The sequence below is a fragment of the Myripristis murdjan genome, chromosome 9, assembly GCF_902150065.1.
Source record: "Myripristis murdjan chromosome 9, fMyrMur1.1, whole genome shotgun sequence".
NCBI classification, from domain to species: domain Eukaryota; kingdom Metazoa; phylum Chordata; class Actinopteri; order Holocentriformes; family Holocentridae; genus Myripristis; species Myripristis murdjan.
The window spans coordinates 33,534,274-33,559,352 of NC_043988.1; the positions used below are offsets into that span (position 1 = coordinate 33,534,274).

The 25,079-nt window shown below is 42.2% G+C and overlaps 1 protein-coding gene across 1 annotated transcript in view; it reads right to left on the reverse strand.

Moving 5' to 3' along the window:
• Positions 1-25,079, reverse strand: part of fras1 (Fraser extracellular matrix complex subunit 1) — a 321,197-nt gene that overhangs the window by 152,789 nt on the left and 143,329 nt on the right. The window contains 5 exon segments of the mRNA XM_030059979.1: positions 1,918-2,064; positions 7,403-7,543; positions 21,406-21,573; positions 21,670-21,810; positions 23,551-23,691. Of these exon segments, the coding sequence (XP_029915839.1) occupies positions 1,918-2,064; positions 7,403-7,543; positions 21,406-21,573; positions 21,670-21,810; positions 23,551-23,691 (738 nt within the window).

The window sequence follows — 25,079 nt, forward strand, 5'->3', positions numbered from 1 at the left end:
GAGGGTTAAAGTTACTTGATGATCATCGGTCAGTGGAGGGATGACCCTTACGGAAAGAAAATATATTTACCAATATATTAAATGAAATATATGGTAGTATATTAGAATATATTACATCTAATATATGGAATTACAATATACTGAAATATATTTTATATTTGAAAATGTCTTCGCAATACATGGAGTAATATATTGGTGAAACATATATTATGCAATATATTTATATATTGCATCAATATACTGTAATGTGTTTCAATATATGTAATAATACATAAGTAATTGAGCATTTCAGATTTGCAAAGTATTGCATATGAATATATATGAATTTATATCCCGTAATATGTCATTTTATATTTATAAATATCCTCCATAATGTATTTAGATTTATATGAGATGAATACTGGGTGCATATATTTAAACATACATGATCTATGACTTTCCAATTATTTGGGACCATGTGTTAGAAATATATGTACAGGTATATGTCATGCATGGTCCATGCATATGTCATGGTTGTTTATTGGAAAATATGTAATGTTAAAAAAAACATTCCAATATATTTTTATATATGTTACATATATACATATATGGTATATGCATATATTGCAGTATATTTGAACATATAAAGACAAACTATTACACGTAAAAATATAGTGCTGTTTTTGGTCTTAATTGCAATATTTTTTATATGTATCAATATATAAACATGTATGGTCTATGCATATATTTCAATATACTGGAAAATATGTATTAAAAAAATGTAAAAAATGTATTATCTAATAGATCACATGATATTTTCCAATATACTGCAATATATTTTTGTTTCGTAAGGGGAGGTCTGGAGCTGACAGACAACAACACAGGTGACACCTACAACACAAGGACCTCTAAAACAAATTTCTCTGTTCTCTGATTGGCTGCTCTGCTTGTGACTGCAAAGAGAAGAAACCCAGACTTTCCTTCATGGAGTTTTTCATTTAGTCTCATGTTACTGTTTGGTATATACCTGGCAAATCCATGTATCTTTAATACATGGCTTTACATATTTAAAGGTATATTTCTGTTTGCATCTTTTATGAATTCACGCATGTACGGCTTTGATCTGAATATCTGAACGTAAAGTGTGTTGAGACTTTTGCTGATGATAACGCACTTTCAACAAAGTGCTGAAAGGGAAGGTTGCGCTTCAACAATGTGATTCCCAGCAGAGTGCTAAACCCAAAATCCAACAGGCATATTAAAAAAAATGTGAAAAGGTAGCACGTCCCAAGTTTTAAAGTCAACGAGGACAAATTACTCACAGCTCACCTGTTGATTTGGCTCAACGTATTTTGATTTCAAAATCTGAGATGTGCTACCGCTTTAAACAGACATTGCGTTGTTTCGGCGAGGGGTGTATTATGTCAGCGAGCTCGCGGCGTCCAGCTTCACGTGTCGGTCACTTCAGACTCGGAGACGCCGAAGCACCAGACCGCACAAAAGCACAACGCTGCTAAGTGAAACATGTCAATCTGAGAGCATCTACACAGAGATGACTGCCTCCCTCATGAATAATGCAGGTGATCACACACACACACACACACACACACACACTGAAGCACTCATCCACAAACATGCACAGAAACTTTAAAGCAGTGCACGCATGTGTGTGATTGTGTAAAGCTCAGCTCAGTGCAGAGCAAGGCACTAACATTGCTGGGGTTGGAGGTTCAACTCCCACCGGGCCCGCCAAGGCTAAAAATAAGAGTACCCGTGGCGGTTCACTGCATAAAAGCATCAAACAAATGGTGTGTGTGTATATATATATATATATATATGTACCCAAGACTATGCACACACACACACACACACACACACACACACACGCACACACACGCACACACACACACACACTTAAACACACGTTTACAGACTTACTGCTGCAGTCTGCGGTGGCGGGGTTGAGGAAGAGTCCCTCAGGGCAGCCGCTCCTGCAGTAGCCGTTGTGCAGCGAGACCAGAGGGGGGCAGGAGGTGCAGTCGGCCTGGGACGGCCCGGAGCAGCTCTGACAGGACGGGTGGCACGCTATGGGAGGTGGGGGGACGAGGGGGAGGGTCGGGGAGGAGAGAGGATGAGGAGATGGAGAGTAAGAATAAGTATGGGAGCATTGGAATACAGGGAGAGAAGAGAAGGAGAAGGTAGACGGAGGTTTCAGAGCGAGAAAGAGGAGAGGGAGGAGGAGAGGAGGGGAAGGAGGAAGGAAGGAGGGAATGAAATCAGAAAAGTATGGAGAACAGATTGAGGGAAAGTAGGGGAGAGGGGGAAGGGAGGAAAGATGGAGAGAGATGGAAGTGAAAGTGCAGACAAAAGAGGGAGGAATAAGGAGGACGAGAGGAGAGGAAACAGGAAAGGAAATCAGGTGATTATGGGGTTCGAGAGGAGAGAGAGGGAGGGAGATGATGGGGAGATGGATGGAAAGAGGGAGTTAAGACGGAAAAAGGAGCGATGGAAAAGGAGGAAAGTACGGATGGGATTGAAGAAAAGAGGGAGATAGGGAAGATGGAGGGAAGGAGGGAAGAAGGAAGGGTCCAAGGGAGCAAGGAAGGGAGGAAAGGAAGCAGAGATTGAGGCACAAGAGGGAAGGAAGAGAGAGAAGCAAAGGGATGAAAGATGGAGGGAAGGAGATGGAAGTGAAAAGAGGGGATGAAAGAGGGAGGAAGAAGGAAGAGCAGAGGAGGACGGGAGAGAAGAAAAGATGACGACGGGAGGGGGGAGATCAGGGAAAGGAGGAGAAAGGAGAAACAGGGAAGGAAGTGCTAGCAAAAAGACAGATAAAGGTAGGAGGAGGTAGGAAGGAAAGATGGAGAAGGAGAAGAGGGAGGGCAGGAAAAAAGGAGAGATGAACAAAGGGAGGGAGGGAAATCAGGCAGTGATGGAGTCAGAGAAGAAAGAGCGAGACAGGGGAGGGGAAAGAGAAAGGGAAGGAGGAAAGGAGATAGAGAAGGAAGGGATGACAGATGAAATATATAAAGAGAAGGCAATGAGATGAGGAGGAAAGAAAAGGAGGGAGGAAGGGAGGGAGACAAGAAATGGAAAGAGTAGAGAGAGGAAGGAGAAAGAGGAGGAGAAGAGGAGGATGCAGAGAGAATGAAGGAGGGAAGGACGGAACGCGTGATGGAGTGATGGAGAGACGAGAGGGACATTATTCATTAAGGAGATTTTCATGAAGCAGTGTCCGAGCGTTATTGGCTGCATTTCCATCCAACTGTCAGGACGATTTTAGGCAATCTCTCTGAGCCGCCGCAAAAAATAAATGAGGAATTAGGTGCATTTCCATCAGCCGGCTGGAGTGGATGAATCAGCTCCTGAACCTCAAAAAAAATAAATAAATAAATAAAATAAAATCCACCAGGAAAAGAATTAAAAATTAAATGTTTCACAGATTGATCAGCACCGGCAAGTTGTTTTTCAGTCTCGGCCGATGTCGACATATTTCACGCCTCCAGCTGAGGATGAAAACACAGAAATGCACTTAAGTCTTACGCACAAACTGAAAAAACCATACTAGCCGCCAGCAGGTACGACGTTTTACAGAAATGACTCCAAAACATCCCACAGGGCCTTCTGAACGCCTGTGAAATGGGATTAGTCCTTTTTTCACTGGGCTGATCAAGCCAAGCCCGGGTTATTGATAATTCCTGAGATTGTCATTGACTTGTCATTGAGTGTTTTGGTGTAAACAGACTGAATTTCCTGCTTCTTGAAAAAAGCTGCAGCCAGACTGTTGATAGAAAACAAGACAAGGGACCATAACCCACATTGGCTCCCTGTCCATCTCAGAATTATTTTTAAACCTCCCCCCCTTGTTAAAAATTGAATTTTTAGCTTTAATTGCCTTGTTTTTATCCGCAAATCCAATTTTATAAGATCATTTTATAGCGTGTTTATATCTATTTTAGGTGTTCACAATGTTGATGTGATGTCTTCTCGTATCAACTTGTATCAAATGCACCTAAACTTGTTTTTAAGGCTCTACATTATTTAATAGACCATTATTTATTTGACAAATACATTCATGATTTATCAGTGTCTCACAAAAAAAAAAAACTTCTTTGCAATAATGACTTATTGATTTGTTGCTTCTCTGCTTCCACGCGTCACACGGAGACGCAGCTGTTGCATGCAAGTGATTTTTATTCAAACTGTCAGCGAAGACACAGCACTCAGACAGAAAAAAAAATAATAATAAAAAGAGAGAGAGTGCGGTCCGGTTTCTTCAGCATCACTGACTTACACAGAACAAAATAATATCTGGCACTCAGCGGAGCTAAATACCACATGTCATCACAGGTTATTTCAAATATTTTCAAGTATCTCAAATCATTGTTACTCAGCCAAATGCTTAAACAAAGACATAACTGTAAGCCAACATGGTTTTGGTTGTAAAAATATGGCACATTCAGGAGATTTCACCTGGCACTGAGGCTATGTGATGCTGATCGGATGTATAAACAACCAGATTTTAGTATCGGTTTCATTTTATTTTATTAAAGAGAAATGTGTGTCTTCTAAATCACCATCTGACAACTTTCTCCAATGCACAATAAATTTGAAAAAAAAAAAAAAAAAGACTGATTTGATTGGTTGTTGTGTGGAAACGTCCCGTTGACCTCTACTCATTTTAGTCTGTTTCGCCCTGTTTTAGTGCTCTACGTCGCCCCCTGGAGGAGGCGCACGCTATTAGCTATTAACACACTGCAAAAACTCAAAATCTTATCAAGATTATTTGTCTTATTTCAAGTCAAAAATGTCTTATTACTAGTCAAAATATCTCATTACACGTAAAATAAGACATGATCACCTCAGAAGTAAATTGTTTTTAGACAATTGTCTCTTGTTTCAAGTGAAAATTTGCTTGAAACAAGAGAAAATTTGCTTGTTTCACTGGCAAAATTTGTTTCTTGTTTCTAGCTAATTTTCATTTATTTCAAGTGAATTTTCACTTTTTCCACTGGCAAATTTTGCCAATGAAACAAGCAAATTTTCACTTGTTTCAAGTGAATTTTCACTTGAAACAAGTGAAATTTGTCTAAAAACAAGTTACTTCTGAGGTGATCATGTCTTATTTTAAGTGTAATGAGATATTTGGACTAGTAATAAGACATTTTTGACTTGAAATAAGACAAATAATCTTGGTAAGATTTTGCGTTTTTGCAGTGCAGCTTGTTATTGTGTAGAATAAAGGTTCTTACACACCGGCATGCGTAGCGAAATAGCGGAATAAAAGTGTGAAAAAACTCACTGGCAAAAATTACGCCTTTAATTATTCACACCAATCAGCGATACAAATGTGCGCATTGCGAAATATGAATCCCGCAGCGCGCAGGAGAGCGTTCTGACAGGAAAACAACATGTGAGCAATATTACAGAGCTGTAAAGTGATATGTAGCTAAGTGAAAAGGGTAGTTCCTGCACTGCTTATCATAAAGTGCCGGGTGACTCGACACACAGACGATTCATAAATCAGTCACTGTTGGTGTCAAACTCTTGGGCAACTACTGAGGAGAAACGCTGCCTGTCGTGCAGGCACTGACGTAATGTTGTTGTTGTGAATGGAGGCTGGTGATTGGCTGCTGCAGTTTGTTCGCCTAGAAAAATCGAGCTTGTCGTGAAAAATAAATCTCTCGCATTTCAACTTTTTGTATTTCGCGTTCTATGTGCAAGTACCGACTGCATGTTATGAGTTTGAAAAAATACAAAGTATTCGCACGAAAATAACGCCGTTAAGTCTTCATGATTGATAGTGCCTGCATCACTGAATGACATGAGGCCATGTGAGGAAAAGAGGGAAAATGAATTAATGAATTGAGTCTGTTTCTGCCATTTCAATTACGCCGCTGAGCATTAACAATTAAAATCACTGTGCTGAGATGCACTAATGTTTACTTTCTTTATTTTTCTTTTTTTTTTGGGTGGGGGGGGGGTTTCTGGACACTGCAAAGACTATAAACTTGGTTGATCCTAAAAAGGCTTGCAGTCAGCTCCAGTAAGCCGGAAGAGAGAGGGGTCGTCTCGCTGCAAATGAGGTCAGAGACGGTAAAGCGAGCCGGGGTAATGAATGGGAGATTAGACCAAATGGATTTTCATTAAAGAAGTGGGTGACGGGGGAAGGAGAAAGGGAGAATAGCCTCGCTAAGCTCCTTTCAGCGCTTAACATAAAGCGGTGGGCATTGTGCAAAGTCCTGCATGCATTTATCCGGCAGCTACACTGTTTTTGCTTTGGCGCGACACGCAGTTTTACACATTGTGGACGTCCCTCACCACATAATCATCATATTTAATACTTTAATACCGTCTCTCCTCTGCTCTTATTTCCTTTCATAAAGCTCTGCGTCCGTGTCATACATCATCATACCTTTGTTGTCAGCAGGCTGTGAATCTGACCTTCACAAATAGTTGCTGGTGACGGTAATCGAATTATTTAAAGGTGCTACAGTCTGGATTTTAGCATAAATAAATCATTACTCCATTGATTTTTGGGAGATTACCATCATAATAGTGGACAAATGAGACTAGAGCAGCCTGTCACAGTTGGTCAGCAGGTGTGCGGTGATTTTAGCTTCACAAGACGGAAAAATGCGATGAATTTTGACACTGTAGCCTCTATTGAGACTGTGCAAGCAAATATCTTCATCTCGGGATGTCGCCACATTAATTCTTAATCAGCCGGTCATTATGAAAAAATTTGATGCCCCCACCATGAGTTTCTTGGTGAATTATGGAAAAGAAATAGGGCCACATGAAAATTAAAAAAAAAAAAAAAAAATAGTTCTGACATTGTTTTCAGAATTCTGACTTTTTTCTCCAAATTGTGGCTTTTTGACTTGAATTGCAAAACTCTAAGATTAAACTCTTTTCATGTAGCCCTAATTGTCTTCCACAGCTAAGTACTGTGATGTTATTAGTTGATTTTTAACACTGTAATGTGACATTATCAAGTAACATAAAGTAATATCGATATCTCAGCTAGTAACCCTGTTTCTCTTTTTGCTTCTCTTCTTTTTTTTCCTTTTTTTCCATCTTATCTTATCACATCAGTAGCCAACTGATTTTTTTTTTAACCTTTTCAACCATCTAAGTTGAAAGCAGAAATGTGAAGGGCCCAGCTTGTGGTCAGCTGGTGTCCAAATTAATTTGGCACCAACATGAACAGCAGAGGTTTTTTAAAGTGCCTCTGAGCTCATTTGTATGTGACTGCAGACAAACGCATTCAGCCGCATGTCTGAGATGAAAAATGTGGAGTGCAGCAAGAGGAGAGGTCTGCCAAAGTGTAGAGTGTATGGAGATGCCACAGTATATATATATATATATACATGACTCTGTGTGTGTGTGTGTGTGTGTGTGTGTGTGTGTGTGTGGTCACCTTGGCAGCTGTTGTCCTGGATATAGAAGCCTTGCGGGCAGGACGGGACGCAGCGGCCCTCATGGAGGCTGGTCGGTGACGGACAGGAAGTGCAGTTGTCGGCGCTTCCTGTGGTGCAGTGCTGGCAGGACGGGTGGCACTCTGAACGGGACGGAGAGAGAGAGAGAGAGAGAGAGAGAGAGAGAGAGAGAGAGAGAGAGAGAGAGAGAGAGGAGGGCGGTTCAGTGTTCGCTACAAAAGCACACAAACACAGCGGGTTCTCCACTGCTAGAACCCAAATTGATCTGTGGATCGAATCCCACAGAAGCCGTATCTACAATATCTACCCCCTGCTTTTCCATCGTCTCAGTACAAAGAACAGAGCTGCAACTAATCATTAGTTTCACTGTCGATTAATCGATCAATTCGCTTTTTCAAATCATCGATTAACCGTTTAGTGTAAAAAAATGTGAAAAATAATGTCCAAGTCTCATGGGAAATGAGCAGAGCCCAAAGTAACGTCTTGAAATTGTTTCCTTAGTCTAACCAGCAGCCAAAAAAAATTCAAAGTAGTAATTTTTTGTGATATGAGTGGAAAAATTTATACTTTTTATGCATAAACTCAGGCACTTGCTGCCCCATGTTTGTTGAAATGCTGCTACACTTTTGCTCCAGAATGATTTTGAGAGAAAAAGACAACAAAACGTCTTCCCTCGTTCTTGAGGGAATACATCATGCCAACGTGAGCAAGCAGCTGAACGACATCAGGGGCTCTGTGCTGCAAATGACTACATTTCGTCGACGGTGTAATGTCCAACGGTGAATTATCTGCAGCGGTAATGCGAGATAGAAGAATGAGGGCATGAATAAAGGAGGACTTCAGCGATGGCTGCAGGTGTTTATAAATAAGAAATACACGCAGCACAGCGAAAACAGATGTAAAAATAGATGTCTCGGTGCCGGACGTCCAGCCTGACACCGATCTTCATCACTATTTCTGTATTCTCGTAGTCATTTCACTGTATCTTGTTCCTGCCATGTTGGCATTTTTGGAATGTGAGTCCCGGGAGGCTGCAGTCCACTCTGCCAGTCAGATGTAACGTAACACTCCTATCAGGCCGGCAGCCAGCCTCATCACACCGACTCACAGCCAGCTCCGGCGGCTTGACGAGTACTGTCGGCTGCCTGATTTGGAGCCATTAGATTATTTATCTGAGGTAATGAAACATGAAACCCTTAAAGGCAAAATTTGGAAATTACAACTGAGCAGATTAGAGCTACAGTCGGCTCCAAATGGCAGCGGGAGGCAGCGGTTTGAAAAAAAAAATTTTGAACATCAGCGCCCAGAAAATCCTGTAATGTGACATTAATTTGCCAACCCTCCAGTCTGCGAGGCTTCAAAAGAAACTAAAAGTCAAAAAAAATCTAACGTCGGTGAGATCAGACTTCTGTGGGTGAAGCCTCTCCGTCTCTGCTGTTTTCAAGACAGTTTGGATTTCAGCTTCCGTTTGACTTGAACCTCTCAAAAATGACCCAAAGGACCCGTTTCACTGTTATTACGGCAACACACGGCATCACAGCTACGTAGGCCACTTACTCCAGCAGGCATAATTACTACATAGCTGGAAATGAACCTTTTGTTTTATGTGAAAGATAGATAAGAGGAAAAGGCAACACGTTATTTGGCATCAGCCTCTAACCATGAGTCAATTGATTAAGTTGAGCATTTACACGGGACAGGTTGATATGAAGTTGCTGTATTATACTGTGTACTGTATTAACACTGACTAAACTGTGAAAATCAACTGATACAAAGTTCATACTGAGTTGATAATTAATAAAGTGGCAAGAATTTGTCAAAAAGTCTTGCCTGGGTTTTAGCATCGGAGGATTTTGAGAGCTCCAGTTCACGGCGATCAGGCACTGTTAGGATTAAACTTTCTTCTGACATTTTGTGCTCCCACCCTTTGCTTTCTGTGGCTGAACTGAGCTCAGCTTTGCACAGCGTTTAAAAACAGCGAGCAAGCACAAAGCCAACCCGGTGGCTCACAGTCTAAAGTGCATGCCACGTCCTGCTGAGGCTCATTTAGCCACAACAGCCCGGGTGTGAATCTGACCCACGCTCTCTCTCTCTCTCTGCCCTGTATTTCCTGTCTAATAACAAGCAGAAATGGCCAAAAAAAAAAAAAAAAATCAATACTAAAAATAAATAAATACATCTTAAAAAGCAAGCAACGAGCTGCATTGCGTCAGAAAAACTCAAACTCCAGCAGCAGCTCATAAAAGTTCATAAAAACAAGACATGACAGAGTGAAAAGACGTGTCTGGTGCATGTTTACGCTGAAAATCATCATCTGACACCTCATCTGTCGGCTTTAGCTCAGTAACTGCTGCCGTTTTACCAGCTCTCTCTCTCTCTCTGCCGGCAGACGGCCGCCCGCCCAGAGTCGGACTCTGCTCCAGGTCTCTTACCGAGTCGCCGAATACTTCCTCATGAGGAAGGTTTTGGTTCATGGGATGTGTCTTGAGATAACTTCTGTTCACAAGTTAAATGGGAGGAAAAAAAACAAACAAACAAAAAAAAAACAGATACAAAATAATAATAATAATAATAATAATAATATAATAAAAAAAATGATTTTTTTTTCCTTCTTCTTATCATTGTCATTATTATTATTATTTATATTTTCCCCCCTATGTACCGTATTTCACCAATTAATCACCCGGCCGCAAATAGCCGCCGGGTTCTTTTAAACGCCTGGGGTCTGCACCCATTTTGCGTATTAAACGCCCACCCGAATAACCGCCGGGGCGATTATTTGCATTATATTGAGGTAACCTAAAATAAGGCTACTCACCTTATTTTTGCAGCAGTAAACAGTTAGTCGCACAATAACTGTGCAGCACTTCGTTTTCTGTCAAAATAAGAGCGCTAGCTAACGTTAGAAAAAAAGGGCGTACCGTAATCATAATCGCCCGACTGTAAATATGTTGGAGAGTAACTGTCATCACAATAATGGCCTGGTGCAGGTCTGTGCAAAAATAAATAAAGGCCTGCAGCGAATAGCCGCCTGGTTCTTTTAAACGCCCGGGGTCCAAGTTGATTTTGCATATTAAACGCCCGGGCGATTAATTGGTGAAATACGGTATTCTTTACTTGTAGGGCTTTAACTATGAAAATAATGACTAACTAATGAAAATTTGAATAAAAACTTGAATGACTGAGATAACTTCTGTTATGATTTCATGCTATACAAATAAAACTGAACTGAATTGAATCAGATCTGCATGACATTGTGCTTTATGTCGGCTTGTCAAGCAGTAACTTCGGCCTTTTCCACTTTAGACGGCGGGTCTGTCCGCGATGCTTGCTTTGACCCGGCACTCACACACGTGCCTGTTCGAGTTTTTTTTTTTTTTTTTCTTATTAAGTGATGCGGTACAAGCCCCCCCTCCCGCCCTCAGGAAGATGACGAGGTCCTGATATGTTGCCGTGACGACACGTAATGTGTGAATACCTCAGGCGTGACATGACACAAACCGCTGCTTGAACGACGAGTCTCTCCCCTCCGCTCTTCCTCAAAATCCTTTTCTCTTAACACTCGGCTTCAAATACACACCACCTGCCACACTCTCCCTGTTTCTGGATTATGCACCCATCCCAAACATGCAACCCCCCACACACCCCCTCCAACACACACACACACACAGCTGCCCTTAAAATAGGCCCTTTGTTTGGCCTTTGATGTGTGCTTTGGCTGTGCGGCGCTATCAGGCCTGGCAGCCGAGCACAGCGACCGGCTGCTGTTGGTGGGAATGCAAGACAAAAGGCCTGTCACCGACCAACCTGGAGGAGCCTGTGTGTGTGTGTGTGTGCAAGTGTGTGTGTGTGCAAGTGTGTGTAATTACTGCTCGCTGTATTCTTGTGTGCTGTCAGCTGTATCGAGGTCTTGTGTACACAATGCATGACAGCCGACTGGCAAGACATGCTCGACATGAGTCTCTCTGTGTGTGTGTGTGTGTGTGTGTGTGTGTGCGCCCTTATGCAAGCACCTCAGCGTCAAAGTGAAAAGTCAAACGAGACAGCCAAAGCGGCGTCCAATCATCGCCGATCCTCACCCGTAATCCCCTTCTTCTTCTTCTTCTTCTTTGGCTAATATATCTTAATCTGTTAGTGGAGACGAAAAGACAGCCTGTCTGCTTCCGTGCTCCAGTTCCTGAAGTTACCACACACATGCTCGTACATGAATCAACACACACACACACTCTTCTATCTTGTTATCTGCTTGACACAAACACACATCCAGGTCCTGACGCCTTACACACACTGCGAGAGGCATGTTAAATAGACCCACTGTCAAACTCGCTCCGCTATTACGGCGAAAGAATAAGAGCGATCGGCAGCCTCTCGTTCCTTTATTGCATCTCGGATATCTAATTTGTTGCGGGGCGAGGGGCGCATATCGATCTTAGCGCTGCCCAAATTGTGCACCGGAGTCCTCGTCAGACATTATCTGGTGCACGCGCCCGCAGAATGGGATTCATTACTTTGTTGTGTGCTGACAGGCTCATAATTCGAAGTAGGTGCAGTCAATGGGCTGGTGATTTAGTCTTTCGGGGTGTGGGTGTGTGTGTGTGTGTGTGTGTGTGTGTGTGTGTGTGTGAAGGCCTTGTGCAAAGTTTGCTGCAGGTAGAGAGGCAGGGAAAACCTCCTTCTGCAACCTGCATTAATGCTGCAGACTTCCCTCCCAAGCTGGGCTGGGTTTGAACTTGTTGAGATGCTGTTTCATAGACGATTTTACGAACATAATTATGTGAGTTTGGAGCAAATTGTAGTGGAAGTTTCCCTTTTCATTGTCACAGTTGTGAAGCCGCACTCTGATATATACTAGGCTTTTTCAGTCTATAATTTCTCCCCTTTATTTATACCCAATAGTGTTGTATCTTATATCGTTGTAAAGCCTGATTCGTCCTCTTTCCAATGAGATACTGCATTTCTGGAATGAGTGACACCGGTGATTGTGTGGGAAGCGACCAATTTTTTTTTTTTGAGAAAATCTCCTGCAATATTTTTTCAGTTGATCATTACCGATTGGTGTTGTCTTTTATACCGTTAGAAAGCCTGATTAGTCCCCTTTTCAATGAGAAATAAGTTGTAAGGATTGTCAATCGATTGGTATGACCAACATGGCTAAGCATGTCCCCTCCCCCCATAATGTCCTTTCAGTCAATGAAAATTCCCTTCAATGTATGTCTTCTGTTGGTAATTTAAATTGCACTCACAGGTTAAAGAGTACGTCACTGAACCATATGTTGCATCTAATTTGAAGAAAGGTCAAAGGTCACTCTGTGCCCAGTTGAGAGCTGGCGTCTTGCCTCTGGCAGCTGAGGTGAGTAGGTATCAAGGGACACCAGAAGAACAGCGTCTGTGTACTTTATGCGATCTAGGAAATGTAGAGGACGAGTTACACTTTGTTTTTTATCGTCCATTGTATGCCAGCCTAAGAAATGTTTTATTCGAAAAAGTACAAACGAGGAATCCGGATTTGTTTTGGTTGTCCGAATTTAATATGCTAAGATGGCTGTTTGAAGAAGGGGTGTTTGCTTTGGGTAAATTTTTGGAGAAAGCGTGGCAGCTGCGGTGGAGACAGCTATACCCGCATGTATGAATTGATTGTATTTATTTACTTTTGTTGGGAGTGTCTTATAAGCCCATGGGGGCTGGGCATTATTGTATGCAGGACACTTGAATAAAAATTATCTATCTATCTATCTATCTATCTATCTGTACCTAACTGGCACTTAATGGGCAGCATATGGCAAAATGAGAAAATGAATAAAATTTTGTGCTTCCCACCTGTTTAGCTGTGTTGCCTCATCCTTACAGTTACACCCTACTGTAAAGGGGACTGGCATTCCAACAGTATAACTCACAAATCCAACTGGTCTGATCACAGGGGAGAAATGATCGACTGAAAACACACTGAATGGGATTTTGCTCCCTTCAAAAAGGGGGCGAGGGGACATTTTTAGCCATGTTAGGGTTAGTTATGTTAGTTATGTTGTATCTCATTGGAAAGAGGACGAATCGGGCTTTACAACGGTATAAGATACAAGACTATTGGTATGATGTTTTCTGTATTCTTTATTTGAAATTTTTATTTAAAGGATGTATTTTTGAACTTTATTTTATGAACTGATATTGTAATGTTTGACTTTCTATTTCACTGTCTGGACCCCAAGAAGACTAGTTGATGTTTTGGCGTCAGCTAATGGGGATCCTTTTAAATAAACAAATAAACTATTGGGTAGAAATAAAGGGGAGAAATTATAGACTGAAAAAGCGGTGCAGAACTTTTTTTGCCTAGTTTAGAGGAGAACACGACGTGATGCACGGCAAGAGAGATTAATTTAGATCGGTTATGCACATCCACCCCTCCACTGAGGAGAAAACGCTACGACTAAGGCTGTCATCACAATGCGAGTAACTGATGTCTTGCTCCTGTTGCTCAGAGTGGAAAGAGCACGGTGGACAGCTTGTCTGCGCACCACGACAGATTATCATAACGTGTCAGAAAAATTCGGAAAGGCCAGGAGCAGCAATAAAAGCGTTGTAGAGGCGTGGAGCTGCTGCTGCGAAACACACAGAACAGAAACCCCCGGAAAGGTGTAGATGATGTCTTGTGACGATTATGATATTATGTTGTTTTTCTGTCAGGGACCCTCTGTGACTCTCAATTACTGTGACGATGAATAATCGGGCGAGCTCCGGCTTTTAGATTTAAAATTGGGGTTACGGGGTCTACATAGAAATGCACCAAATGGGCAGATGGAATTGTGTTACACATCCACATTTAGTGTGTCAGCACTAGCATGACTAAATAAAGTGTTATCCCATTTTGTTCTACATATTTAAACTGCGCTAAAGTGCAGAAGCAGAGTGACTAAAACACTCTAATATGATAAAAGCAAAAGAAAGGTTAGAATCATACATTTTAATTTGTCATGACTGCCGAATACAACTTTCTGCCTGATTCAAACTCGGCGTACATGCTTGATTTTCACGGCGCAAAAACTACAAAATCCGACCCAAATGACAATTCTGACAGCCCAAGCGGAGATTATCTTCTCTTCATATTATCAAAACTGTCCGGCACCGAACCCGCGGCATGGGCGCTGCGTTAACCCTTTGTTACAGAGTGTGAGGCTGCAGAGCGGCCTGCCTGCTGAGTGGCATTAATCCTCCCACACACACCGACTCTATCTCTGTCTGCACAGGACCGCTGTTGACTGTGAAGAGAGGGATTTACCGCCTGGAATTTCCTCTTGCAGATATCTGATAGCTTGTCAGCCCGCTTTGTGTATGAGTGTGTGTGTGTGTGTGTGTGTGTCTCTCTCTCTCTATATCTTTCTGCTCACGCATATGTGCATGTGAATGCCTGAGTGTATGCCCATGCAAACCTCTATGTGTGTGTGTGCATACATGTTTAGACACACACACACTCCTCTTTCACGACAGTAGCTGCTGAGCAGGTATTAGCATCTGTCAGAGCATGCTGCAACCCCCCCATCCTATCCACCACCATACACACACACTTACACACACACACACACACACAATAGAGTCCATTGTTTCCCAGCTATACCAAGCCTCTCCCAGACACCTCAACACTGAACCCGCTGACACTCCACTGAGGAAAGCCTTTACTTCTGTGAGGAAAGCTAAAACGACGGGTCTTTTATCGAACTGATCCTCACCTTGCTCTGTTGTGGCCTAATGTGCGAAGCTCAGTGTTAAAAAAAAAAAAAAAAATAGACCAAAAGCATTTTCAAAGTGGCACACTAAATTAGTGGCACTCAGCGGACCACCCGGGCCGGTGTGAGATGTGTGGCCGTGTTCAGACAGGCAGCTCAAATTTGATTTTGCTCGCCCATCCAGCACAAGTAGGACATTTTTTCTGCAGTGTGAACAGCAAAAAGACACATAAATGCAAACTTTTCAGACTCAATTTAATCCCAAACATAATTGGTTGGAGGGTTTTCAAGTGTTTTTATTCCATCACACTTATCATGCGGTAAGAACGACCTGTGCCGGGGTGTCTACCACAACTGTGAAAACTGCACTGACCTTCTGTACTCATTTCAGCCAAAAGGGGGCGGACAAAACAAAACAGGCTGACTAATCAATATCAAGCATGAAGCAGGCTGTTTGTAGTCTCGTGAGGCAAACTGCTCACGGAGCATTTCTAATGTCTTCATAGTGCTAACATTGTGTGTTTTGCAGGCTTGTACTAACACCAAGTCAAAAGTCGAGGAGTCCATCTTCAACATTTGGCAAATACGGTGAAGTAATCAGCCTGTAACAAGGTTACAAAATGAATGACAGCCTGTGCAGCCAATCTAAAAGTTGCCGCTGGACTCCAGTAGGCAGGAAACTGCATTTTAGACTTAAACTTAGACTTTAGACTTTATTGTCCCCGAGGGGAAATTCGTTTTCACAGCACACCACAACAGTTTGACCAACACGAAGAACAAACAACATTGCATATACAGGAGCAGACATCATTGCACGCACATTAGACATGACATTTAGACATACATAACATAAGACATAAACACCATTAAGAGTTCACCTCATTATTTCCGGTGTCTATTGTCAAGAGCCACTATGGCTGTTGGGATTAGGCTCCTGGCTAGTCTGGCCCTTTTTCAGAGAGGAAAAGTCACAAAATCTTAAGTTATTTTGTCATCTTGAGGTCTGGAGATGGAGCAGAGTGTGATGCCAATTGCGACAGCTGCACCAAGCAACATGACACATCCCACCTCCTTCTCCTCCACGTTATCTTGTGCAACAAATGTTATAAAATGCCTGATGACAATGGTTAGATTAAGTGACAACCAGTCTTATATGTTACCAGCTTGTTGCTGCGCCCAGACCTACCCTTAGACAGTGGGACACGGTGTGACAACCAGTGTCAAATGGTTATACTGTGTTGAAAGTACAAATCTGATCTTGTCACTTGTGTTTTGCAATGTGGACAGACGACCTCAAAGACCAGATTTCAAAAACGAACACGAAGTCACTCAGTAGAATGTGCACCTCAGCCAAGATGGAAAGTACAAGCCTCTATGTGCTAAGCCACGCCCCTGTTTGGCAATAACGACGTCATGTGACACGTCCATTTCAACCACTCAGCAGGGAAAGTTGGTCAGTGCCACGTTCACCTTCACTTTCACCGATGACCAACCTTCCCTACACTACAGCCTACACTACACCCCTGTTTTTTGCTAAGCCACGCCCACTGTCACACCCCCTTGAGGCTGATTGGCCCGAAAAGTTAATCACTTCTGCCCTGGTCCATGATCAACCTTCCCACCAAGTTGCACGTAAATCCGTCCAGTACTTTTTGAATTATTTTGCTGAGAGACAGAATAACTCATTTCCCACTTGAGTGCCTTGGACCATTTTGTTCATATTTGGAAACACATCCGTGACTCATGGAGCACCAATGGAGGCTACAAACTACACCCAAGCAGCAACTCTTTGCAATCTTCCTTAACAAATCAGATTTGCGTGCTGCCTGAGCATTACATCCTCCTCCCTGTGTAAGAGGTCCAACGAGAAGCCCAGCGCGTCGTAAACTGCCTTCATCATCACACTGCGAGGAGAATTTGATCCGTTCCCTTCTGGCAATCACAAAATCAAACAGGCTGAAGTTCATTTATTCATGTGCCATAAACTTGCTTCACTGTAATAAATTATCTCAAAATGCCCTGGTGACTCAGTTTTCTGCTCCTTCCATTGTCCACTCTGGTTTTTCCTGTTTGCGTATGGCTTGTTTATCATGAGTACGTTTTGTATGCCACGCTGCAAATCAAATTTCCCATTAGAGGCAATAAAGTCTTTTTCTTGGAGTTAATCCCACTCCGGCCCATGTATTGGCCCGATGTTTGTCTCATGTGAAAACAGAGGCAAGCAGACAGCACAAGAAATGAATGGGTGTTCAAGGACACTCCAACCCATCGATCTGTAATTGTCTCCTGCAGGATGATTAAGGGAGTTCAATACAACTAATGGCTTTTCAATTCATGGCAAAGTAAACAAAGCTCTGTGCAGTGTTTGGCCTGTTCTGAACTTAATGTCACTTTGAAAATGACTGGAGGAGACAAATCACGCTGTCAGGTCTGACACGAATAACAAAGCAATGTCTCTTCGTGGGCCCCCGGTGGCAGGAATAAATTTGCAGAATGCCACCAAACAAAGCCAAAACAACTGCAAGCATGTATTATTTCACAAAAGAAAGGTTTGTATCACAACCAGTGATAATAAATTTATGTCTTGCAACCTCTACAAAAGCATCTTGTGATTGCTTTGATGGTCCTGAGAACTATGAGACGATTGGCGGCAAACTAGCAAGAGGGTTTTCAATCCTGACTTTCACACAGCAAAGAGGAATGGAATGAAGACAATGTGTACACAACAAAATGAACAAGAAATGACAGCCTTTTTCAACTCCAGATATCCAGGAACCATGAGCACACAGGAAGCCATAAAGCCATTCCTCAGGGCAACCTGTAATTAGCATGATGGCTAACCTGCAGCAGCATCTTGAAGCACAGCTGCTGAGTGACTGTAAACAGGCAGGGAGGACTGAGAGGTTCGCACTTATCTCAGCACCGTGGGAAAAAAAACACCCTGCAATTCACTCAGACTGCTTCAGCCTGCCTTGTCTTCATCCTCCCTTCTATCTCCCATGTCACTCGCCTCCTACACTCCTTCATCGAGCTGCGCATGGCTGCTGGCACTGAAAGCCCCGCTGCCGGATGAACAGCAGAAAAAGGATCGACACCTCCAGGAACTCAGACAGAAATGCTCCAAATCTACACCCCCATATTTCCAGATAACGGGATACCCCCTTTCCAGTTTATGATCCATCTTCAGCCCTTTCTCAGTTTGCGTCCTCCTCTCCTCAATGACACATTTTACATAACATTTTACCACCAAAGCACCAAGATCCCAACACGAAAAAATTGCCGAGGAAAGACGATGGAAAGATCCATGCGTGTTTTTAATGAATGGGAAGTCATTTTTGTGTAATTTTTGCAATTAAACTTGTTTAATTTCATAATTTGCCCACCTGCTCTGCACCTGGTGGTGGGATCTTCAAGATCTTTGGGGATGTTTTTTCTTGCTCACTAAGAGGGTTCAAGTCAAGGGATGTCGTTCTGTTTTGTTTGCTGTAAAGTTGTGGACCTGTATAGCCCTTGGAGACTGTAAACAGTAATTTGGGGCCCTAAAAAAGCTAAAAACAAAAACTTGAAATCCAAACCTTAGCTAAGTGTTGACGCCTATCTCACTAAAGTCCAAGAAAATTCTGTCCCTGTTTTGCCAATGCGTAAAATCTGAGACCTGAGGCAAAACATGTGACCCAACCTGGATCATACCCTTGAAGTTTGTCCTTTCTGAGCCCATCTTGACCCAACGGGAACAGCCATCGGGTTCGGGCAGCCGTCTTGAGCTGTAGTCGACAGTGCAGAGCTTGCTGAAACAGCTGCGTCTCTTAATTTTGCAGGAGCAACATCAAGCGCACAGCTTGCATCAAACTGTGAGGAAACAGCTTTCATGAGACGGTTGTTGGGAAGAACACAAGGTCACACGCAGTGACTTCTTAGATTTGATGTAATCACCCCATATGTTGGTGATCTAAGAACCGTACCGTCTTCTACTGTTGTAATCATCGGAAGTCTCTCTGGGTAAGTGTGTCAAGCGAATGCCTACAATTGAATGCAAATCCAAGGCTTTAATACATTGTTTGGCAACGCGTGGGTTGTCTCATTAAAGTTGACGGCAGCTCCAGCAGATGAAAGGTAAGCTGGGAGTAAAGTGGAGCTGAATGAAGCGCTGGCGTCGATGAAGGACTTGGCCGCGCTCAGGATGAGACAGCAGGTAGAACAAATGCTGCTTTGCCAGCCAAATACTTCTGAATTTACTAGGGTCAGCGGGCACAAAGACTGAACCGACAGTTTGTGAGGGAGGAGAGGGACGAGGGAGAGCGGGCGCCGGCTGTAATTGGATTGAACGTCCCAGCCGCCGCAGCTCAGCGTTTCTCCGCACAGGGTTGGAGATATGAGGAGGTAAAGAAAAACTGATTACAGCCACTTCATCTTCCTCCTCCTCCTCCTCGACTTTAAAAAAACTACTGACTCTCTTGGATTTCAGGCAGAGTGGTGTCTGTGTGTGTATGTGTGTGTGTGTGTGTCAGTTTTAGCCCTGTAAAACCCTCAGTTTTACGGGGCTAAAACCTAAAACCTGACCATTAGCCAATTACACACACAGTTACTCACACAAACAACCTAATTACGCGTTTCCACCAAACATCCTGCTTTTAAAACCACCACAACCCCCACCTCTTCACCTCCATTCCAACACACACACACACACATACACACACACACGCAATTTCCCAGAGAACTGTTATCAAAGCATGGCCTGTCAGGTGTTATGGACGCATGTGGGACGGGTATTACCTTGGCAAAATGTCTTTAAATTTAGAGATACTAAACAGAGAGTGCTAGATTTATTCTGCACATGTTCATGTTTATGAATTACAGCAGGGCTTTTCAAACCTTTTTCATGTTCTGGAACCCCAAATTCAGTCTCATTAAGCCACGGACCGTCACATGAAGTTATTTTTGCCCTCAAGACTCTGATATGAAAGGATATTTTGGTTTGTGTTAATCATAAAATTGTTTAGTTATAATATTTGTCAAATAAATTTAAAGTATTGAGATTAAAACTGATTTTTTTTTTCAAAAACATGGTGAAAAAATTCAATTAAGAAATTGAGCAAGAAACTGCCAATAAATTACTAAAAACTTACAAGAAAATGAAAATTACTCCCAAAAAAAGTTTAAAAAAGAAAAAAAAAGAAAAAGAAAAAATACCAGGAAACTAGCAAAAACTTTTTTTTAATTACAAGAATATATTCTATTTATTGTTGTTATAATGACATCTTTAAAGATCAGGTAAGTGATGCTGGATCATCGATCATTGAGAAATTCAATGAAATCAAGCTATTCCTCATTTTGCTGTGGACCCCCATGAAAGACCTTGAAAGGACCCCTGGAGGTCCTCAGACCTCACTTTGAAAACCACTGCATTTCAGACTGTCACCACTTTGGTCACTATCTTCTTCTGATGTCTGAACATACAACACGTGTGTGGGAAAAGACAAAGCCCAGGCTCGACTGCTGTTTTCAAATACACTCGAGAGCGGTTCATCTCGCTTGCCAAGACTCCTTGGAAAGTTTACAGCGTCTAAGCCGAGGCTTTTTGAGCAGACAAAACAAAGTAGAAAGCTTCATCCCTGCTGCCCAATCTTGTCTGCAAGTCCTGATGTGAGGAAATAATGACTGAAGCTGTGGTGCACTCTAACAGAAAAACGTATTAATATATGTCAAGCTTTGTTTTGGCTGGTACCGCGTGCTTCCTGAAACAAGTCAAAACACCCAGCGCCTGATGAGGGCCTGCAGTGAAGACGTTTACATTTCTCCTTCCCCTGAATGTTTTATTATAAGAGATTTTACAAAGAGATTTTCTGAGTGCAGATCCTTAGCTTCTTTGGATCTTGAGTTTTTTGTCTGATGTATTGATTTTGAGCACAGGTGACTACCTTGATGAAAACAATTCAGCACAAAAAAAAAAAAAAAAAAATCTGGGTTTTAATGGATTTTAAAATTACACAATATTTCATCTAATCACCATTTCTTTAAAACCCAACTGACGGCTCCTCGGTCCACCAAGTAAACTGTGATCAGACTGCATGATATTTCTGGTGGAGGGTTATCAAAGGAGGAGTCTGACAGAAAAACAGCACAGGAGCAGTCAGGCTAGTGGACAAAACCCCCAAAACTTGAGTTGTTCACACCACAAATCTCTCTTCTTGGAGCACATCACCCACAAAAGACAGAGGACAAAAGATCAAACTGACAAAAAAAACAACAATCCAGCTTGTCACACTCACCTCTGCATGTCCGCGTCTCGTCCAGGTAGAAGTGCGCGGGACATCCGGCCGTGCAGACGCCGTGCTGGAGGTGACTCGACTGCGGCTGCAGGGCTTCCTCTGGTTTCAGGCAGCGGAGGCAGTCAGAGGCCAGCGGTCCCACACAGGAACGACAGGAGGGGTGGCAATCTGCACAGTGAGGGATGAACAGTGGAAGTGAAAGATGGATTTACAGGCAAAAGGTCAGAGAGGCTATCTGTCCATGCGTCTGTCTCTGGATCTTACTGTGGCAGGTGTTGTCGTGGGCGTACAGCCCCTCGCCGCACGCCTCCACACACTGTCCCTGGTGGAGTGTGAGGCCGCCGGGACACAAGGTACACTGGGATACCGAGGGACCCCAGCACGCTGCACAGGAGCTGTGGCAGGCTGAGAGGGCCGAGAAAAATGTTAACCAGTGGCGGTTTAATGATTTCAAACAAAGTCACACAGTTTGGTTCTTTTTCCAGCCATCAGGACTTATAAAGAACTTGGTCACTAGTTAAAGGACCACACCAGTCATTCTGCATGTTTAGTGTAATATCTACAAAGTATATAAACTGCACATTTAACACATTTCTGTTCATCTTTCCCCAAAGCGAACAGTGGTAATTTACGATACGATGCGATACGATACGATACGATACGATACGATAAACTTTATTGTCCCGCTCAGGGAAATTTGTCTTGGACTCTGTAGCTGCGCCATGAATGCCTTGATGGCCACAATGACACAAACAATACAACCTCAGCCATACCAACACCAAAAATTACATAACATGACAATATTGCACATTACCCGCAACACAGCACATATATATCACCATATTGCACACATCCCATAACATAATACATACGTACACCTCATAAATTTTTTTAAAAAAATTCATGCTGAAAGATCACCATGGTAAAGCACTATAAAAATGATTAAAAATTATTACACAAACTTCAGCCTCAAGCAGCATTGTTAAGAAATGTAATGGAGATAGGAACAAATGAATTCTTAAAACGGTTGAGTTTGCAGTGAGGGAGGAGGTCATACTCTGAATGAAGGATGTGCGAGGGGTCATTTACTATCCTCTGGGCTTGCCTAAGAACAGTGTGTTGGTAAATGGACTGCAGGGTCTGGTAGTCGCTTTTTCCAATTACCTTCATGGCCGTGTGTACCATATAAGTAAAGTAAGTAAGTAAGTAAGTTACACTTTATTAATCCCACAAGGGGAAATTCCAAAATATATAGAGCTGCCATATCATTTTTCTTGCCTTTTCTCGAGCCGTTGGTTTCCATTCATTCCACTATGATATGAAAATGAACTTTCAGAGACTGTCTTCACACTAGTACTCCATCAGTGGAATAAAGTCCTCCACATTAGTTTTCCTAAAAGCAGCAGCACTGTTGGGTTTTGATGATTTGAAACCAGGGCAGAGGGAAACGCTCCCTCCGCCAGGAAAGATAGTCCCCCAGGGAACTGTTTGCTTTACACAGCCAATTATCAGCTGTGTGGTTTATGAATGCTGATGACTTTGTTCGCCGCAGAAGCAGAACATTATAAGGCGGCTGCTTCAATCAAAAACACCAATTTGAAAATCATTTCATGTTTGAAATCATTTGCAAAATGTGGGTAAATTGTAGTAAACAAGTCAAACGTTCAAAATCACCGGTGTGGTCCTTTGAGACAGATCGGTAAGTTGTTCAAAAATCTTACGTAAGGCAATGGGGATGGCTATTGGTGCTTTCATAAAATATTTCCACACAAGAGATTTTAGATAAAACAGACATGATGACAGCTACAACAGTATGATAAGTACAGAAAATTGCATCCCTTTACTGTAATACAGCCTTTCAAACAGAGAGAAAACAACAGCATTTGGTGCCTTATCATGACATTATTACAATGCACAAAATCCCAGATGATATCAATTCTCATATCACAACATGATATCAAAGCATCACCCAGCACTGCCATACAGATAACACAGGCAGGTTCCCTTCTGTTAAAAAGAACTGGCTCCCGCTGAGGTTAATTCATACTGTAAGTTGACATATTGATTATCGCTCCCATCATCATGCACGATAAAGCAGAAGCAGTGAAGAGCAACACGCAAACATCTTCACAAGATTTCACCTACCTCTGCATCTGCTGTGGCTGTCTTGGTAATGCCGGGCTGGGCACTGCGAAATACATTTCCCATGATGCAAGGCGGTCCCCGGCGGGCAGCTCATGCACTTGGGGTTGTCAGGGAAACAGGTGGCGCAGGATGAATCACAGGCTGCGAACGCCAGAATGTAAATGTTAATGGCTTCTGGTTGGGATGACAAAACGCCTCTGTGCTCGTTTTCAAAAAGTGACTCAGTTTCACTGGAAACAAAAGGAAAGTCACTTCAGCGCAAAGTCAGTCGCTGGAAATGAAGTTCACTTTCTGAGATGATGATCAGTGACTTCAATAAGTTATAAGCCTGTGATTGCATTTAGTTTGGGTCATAGTTTATTAGTAAACCAATACATGACATAAATGATAAGTAAAACAAAATAAAATAATAAAAAAAATGATAACATCCGATGATTCAAAAATGAGAAATATATTAGAAATTAGTCATTTGTGTAGGGATAAAGTAAAAACAGCTCCTCTAAATAGTCTGTTTAACCCTCACAGATTAAGCCAATGATTGAGCTTTTATTTTAATTTTTTTATTTCAAATTTGTTACCCAATTCACTTAAATTTAATTTTTTTTTTTTTTTTTTTTTTTTTTTTAGTAATTTTCTTGTAACTTTTATTTTTTTGGTAGATTTGTAGTAATTTCATGGCGATTTTTCTTGTGGTGATATTTGAGATTTCATGGTTTAAATATAAAATAATAATATAAATATTTTTCTTGAAATTTCTTTGTTTCTTTGTTTCCTTGTTTCTTTCTTTTTTTTAATTTTTTAAAAGATTTCTGCTTATTTTTGGATCAATTTGCTAATCACCTTTTCTATCAAATGTTTTTGAAAAAAAACTGAGATTTGTGAATTGTTCAGGTTTCAAAAGGTTAAAACGAATAAGATAAAGACATTAAAAGAAGCAAATCTGTGTCCGGTTGAGCTAAAATAAACTTCTGAGTAAAGCTAAGTGACACAAAAGTGTTTTGTTTAGTCAATTGCTGTGGCAGTGTGTGTGTGTGTGTGTGCGCGTGTGCATGTGTGTGTGTCTATTGTGTACTACAGCCCCACTTAAACACACACACACACACTCAAACAAGTCTTTTGAGGTGCACAGTCTTTGTACGGCACGCCGGTGGGAACAAAAAAGGCGCCTATCAAGCCGAGGCCTGAAGTCCTGAGGAGGGAAAGTGAGCGGGGGAAAGAAACCCCCGAGCCGTCTCCAGATCTTGACATTTTAAAGTAGAACCTCAAAGTGCAAACCGACAAGTTCCGATGCATTTGACCTTTTTCCAGAAACTTCCCCGGGTTCTGACATTTTCTAAAAGAGGGCCCATCGGCAAAAGCAAACACCAAGCTGAACGCCTTCACTCCTGCGCATCAGCTGCAGGGAAAACAGAGACACCACCACCCTCCACACACACACGCACACACACACAAACACACGCACACACACACACAAATACACACATACCACACACACACACACCCTGGGCAGTTTTAAACCAAAGAAAAAA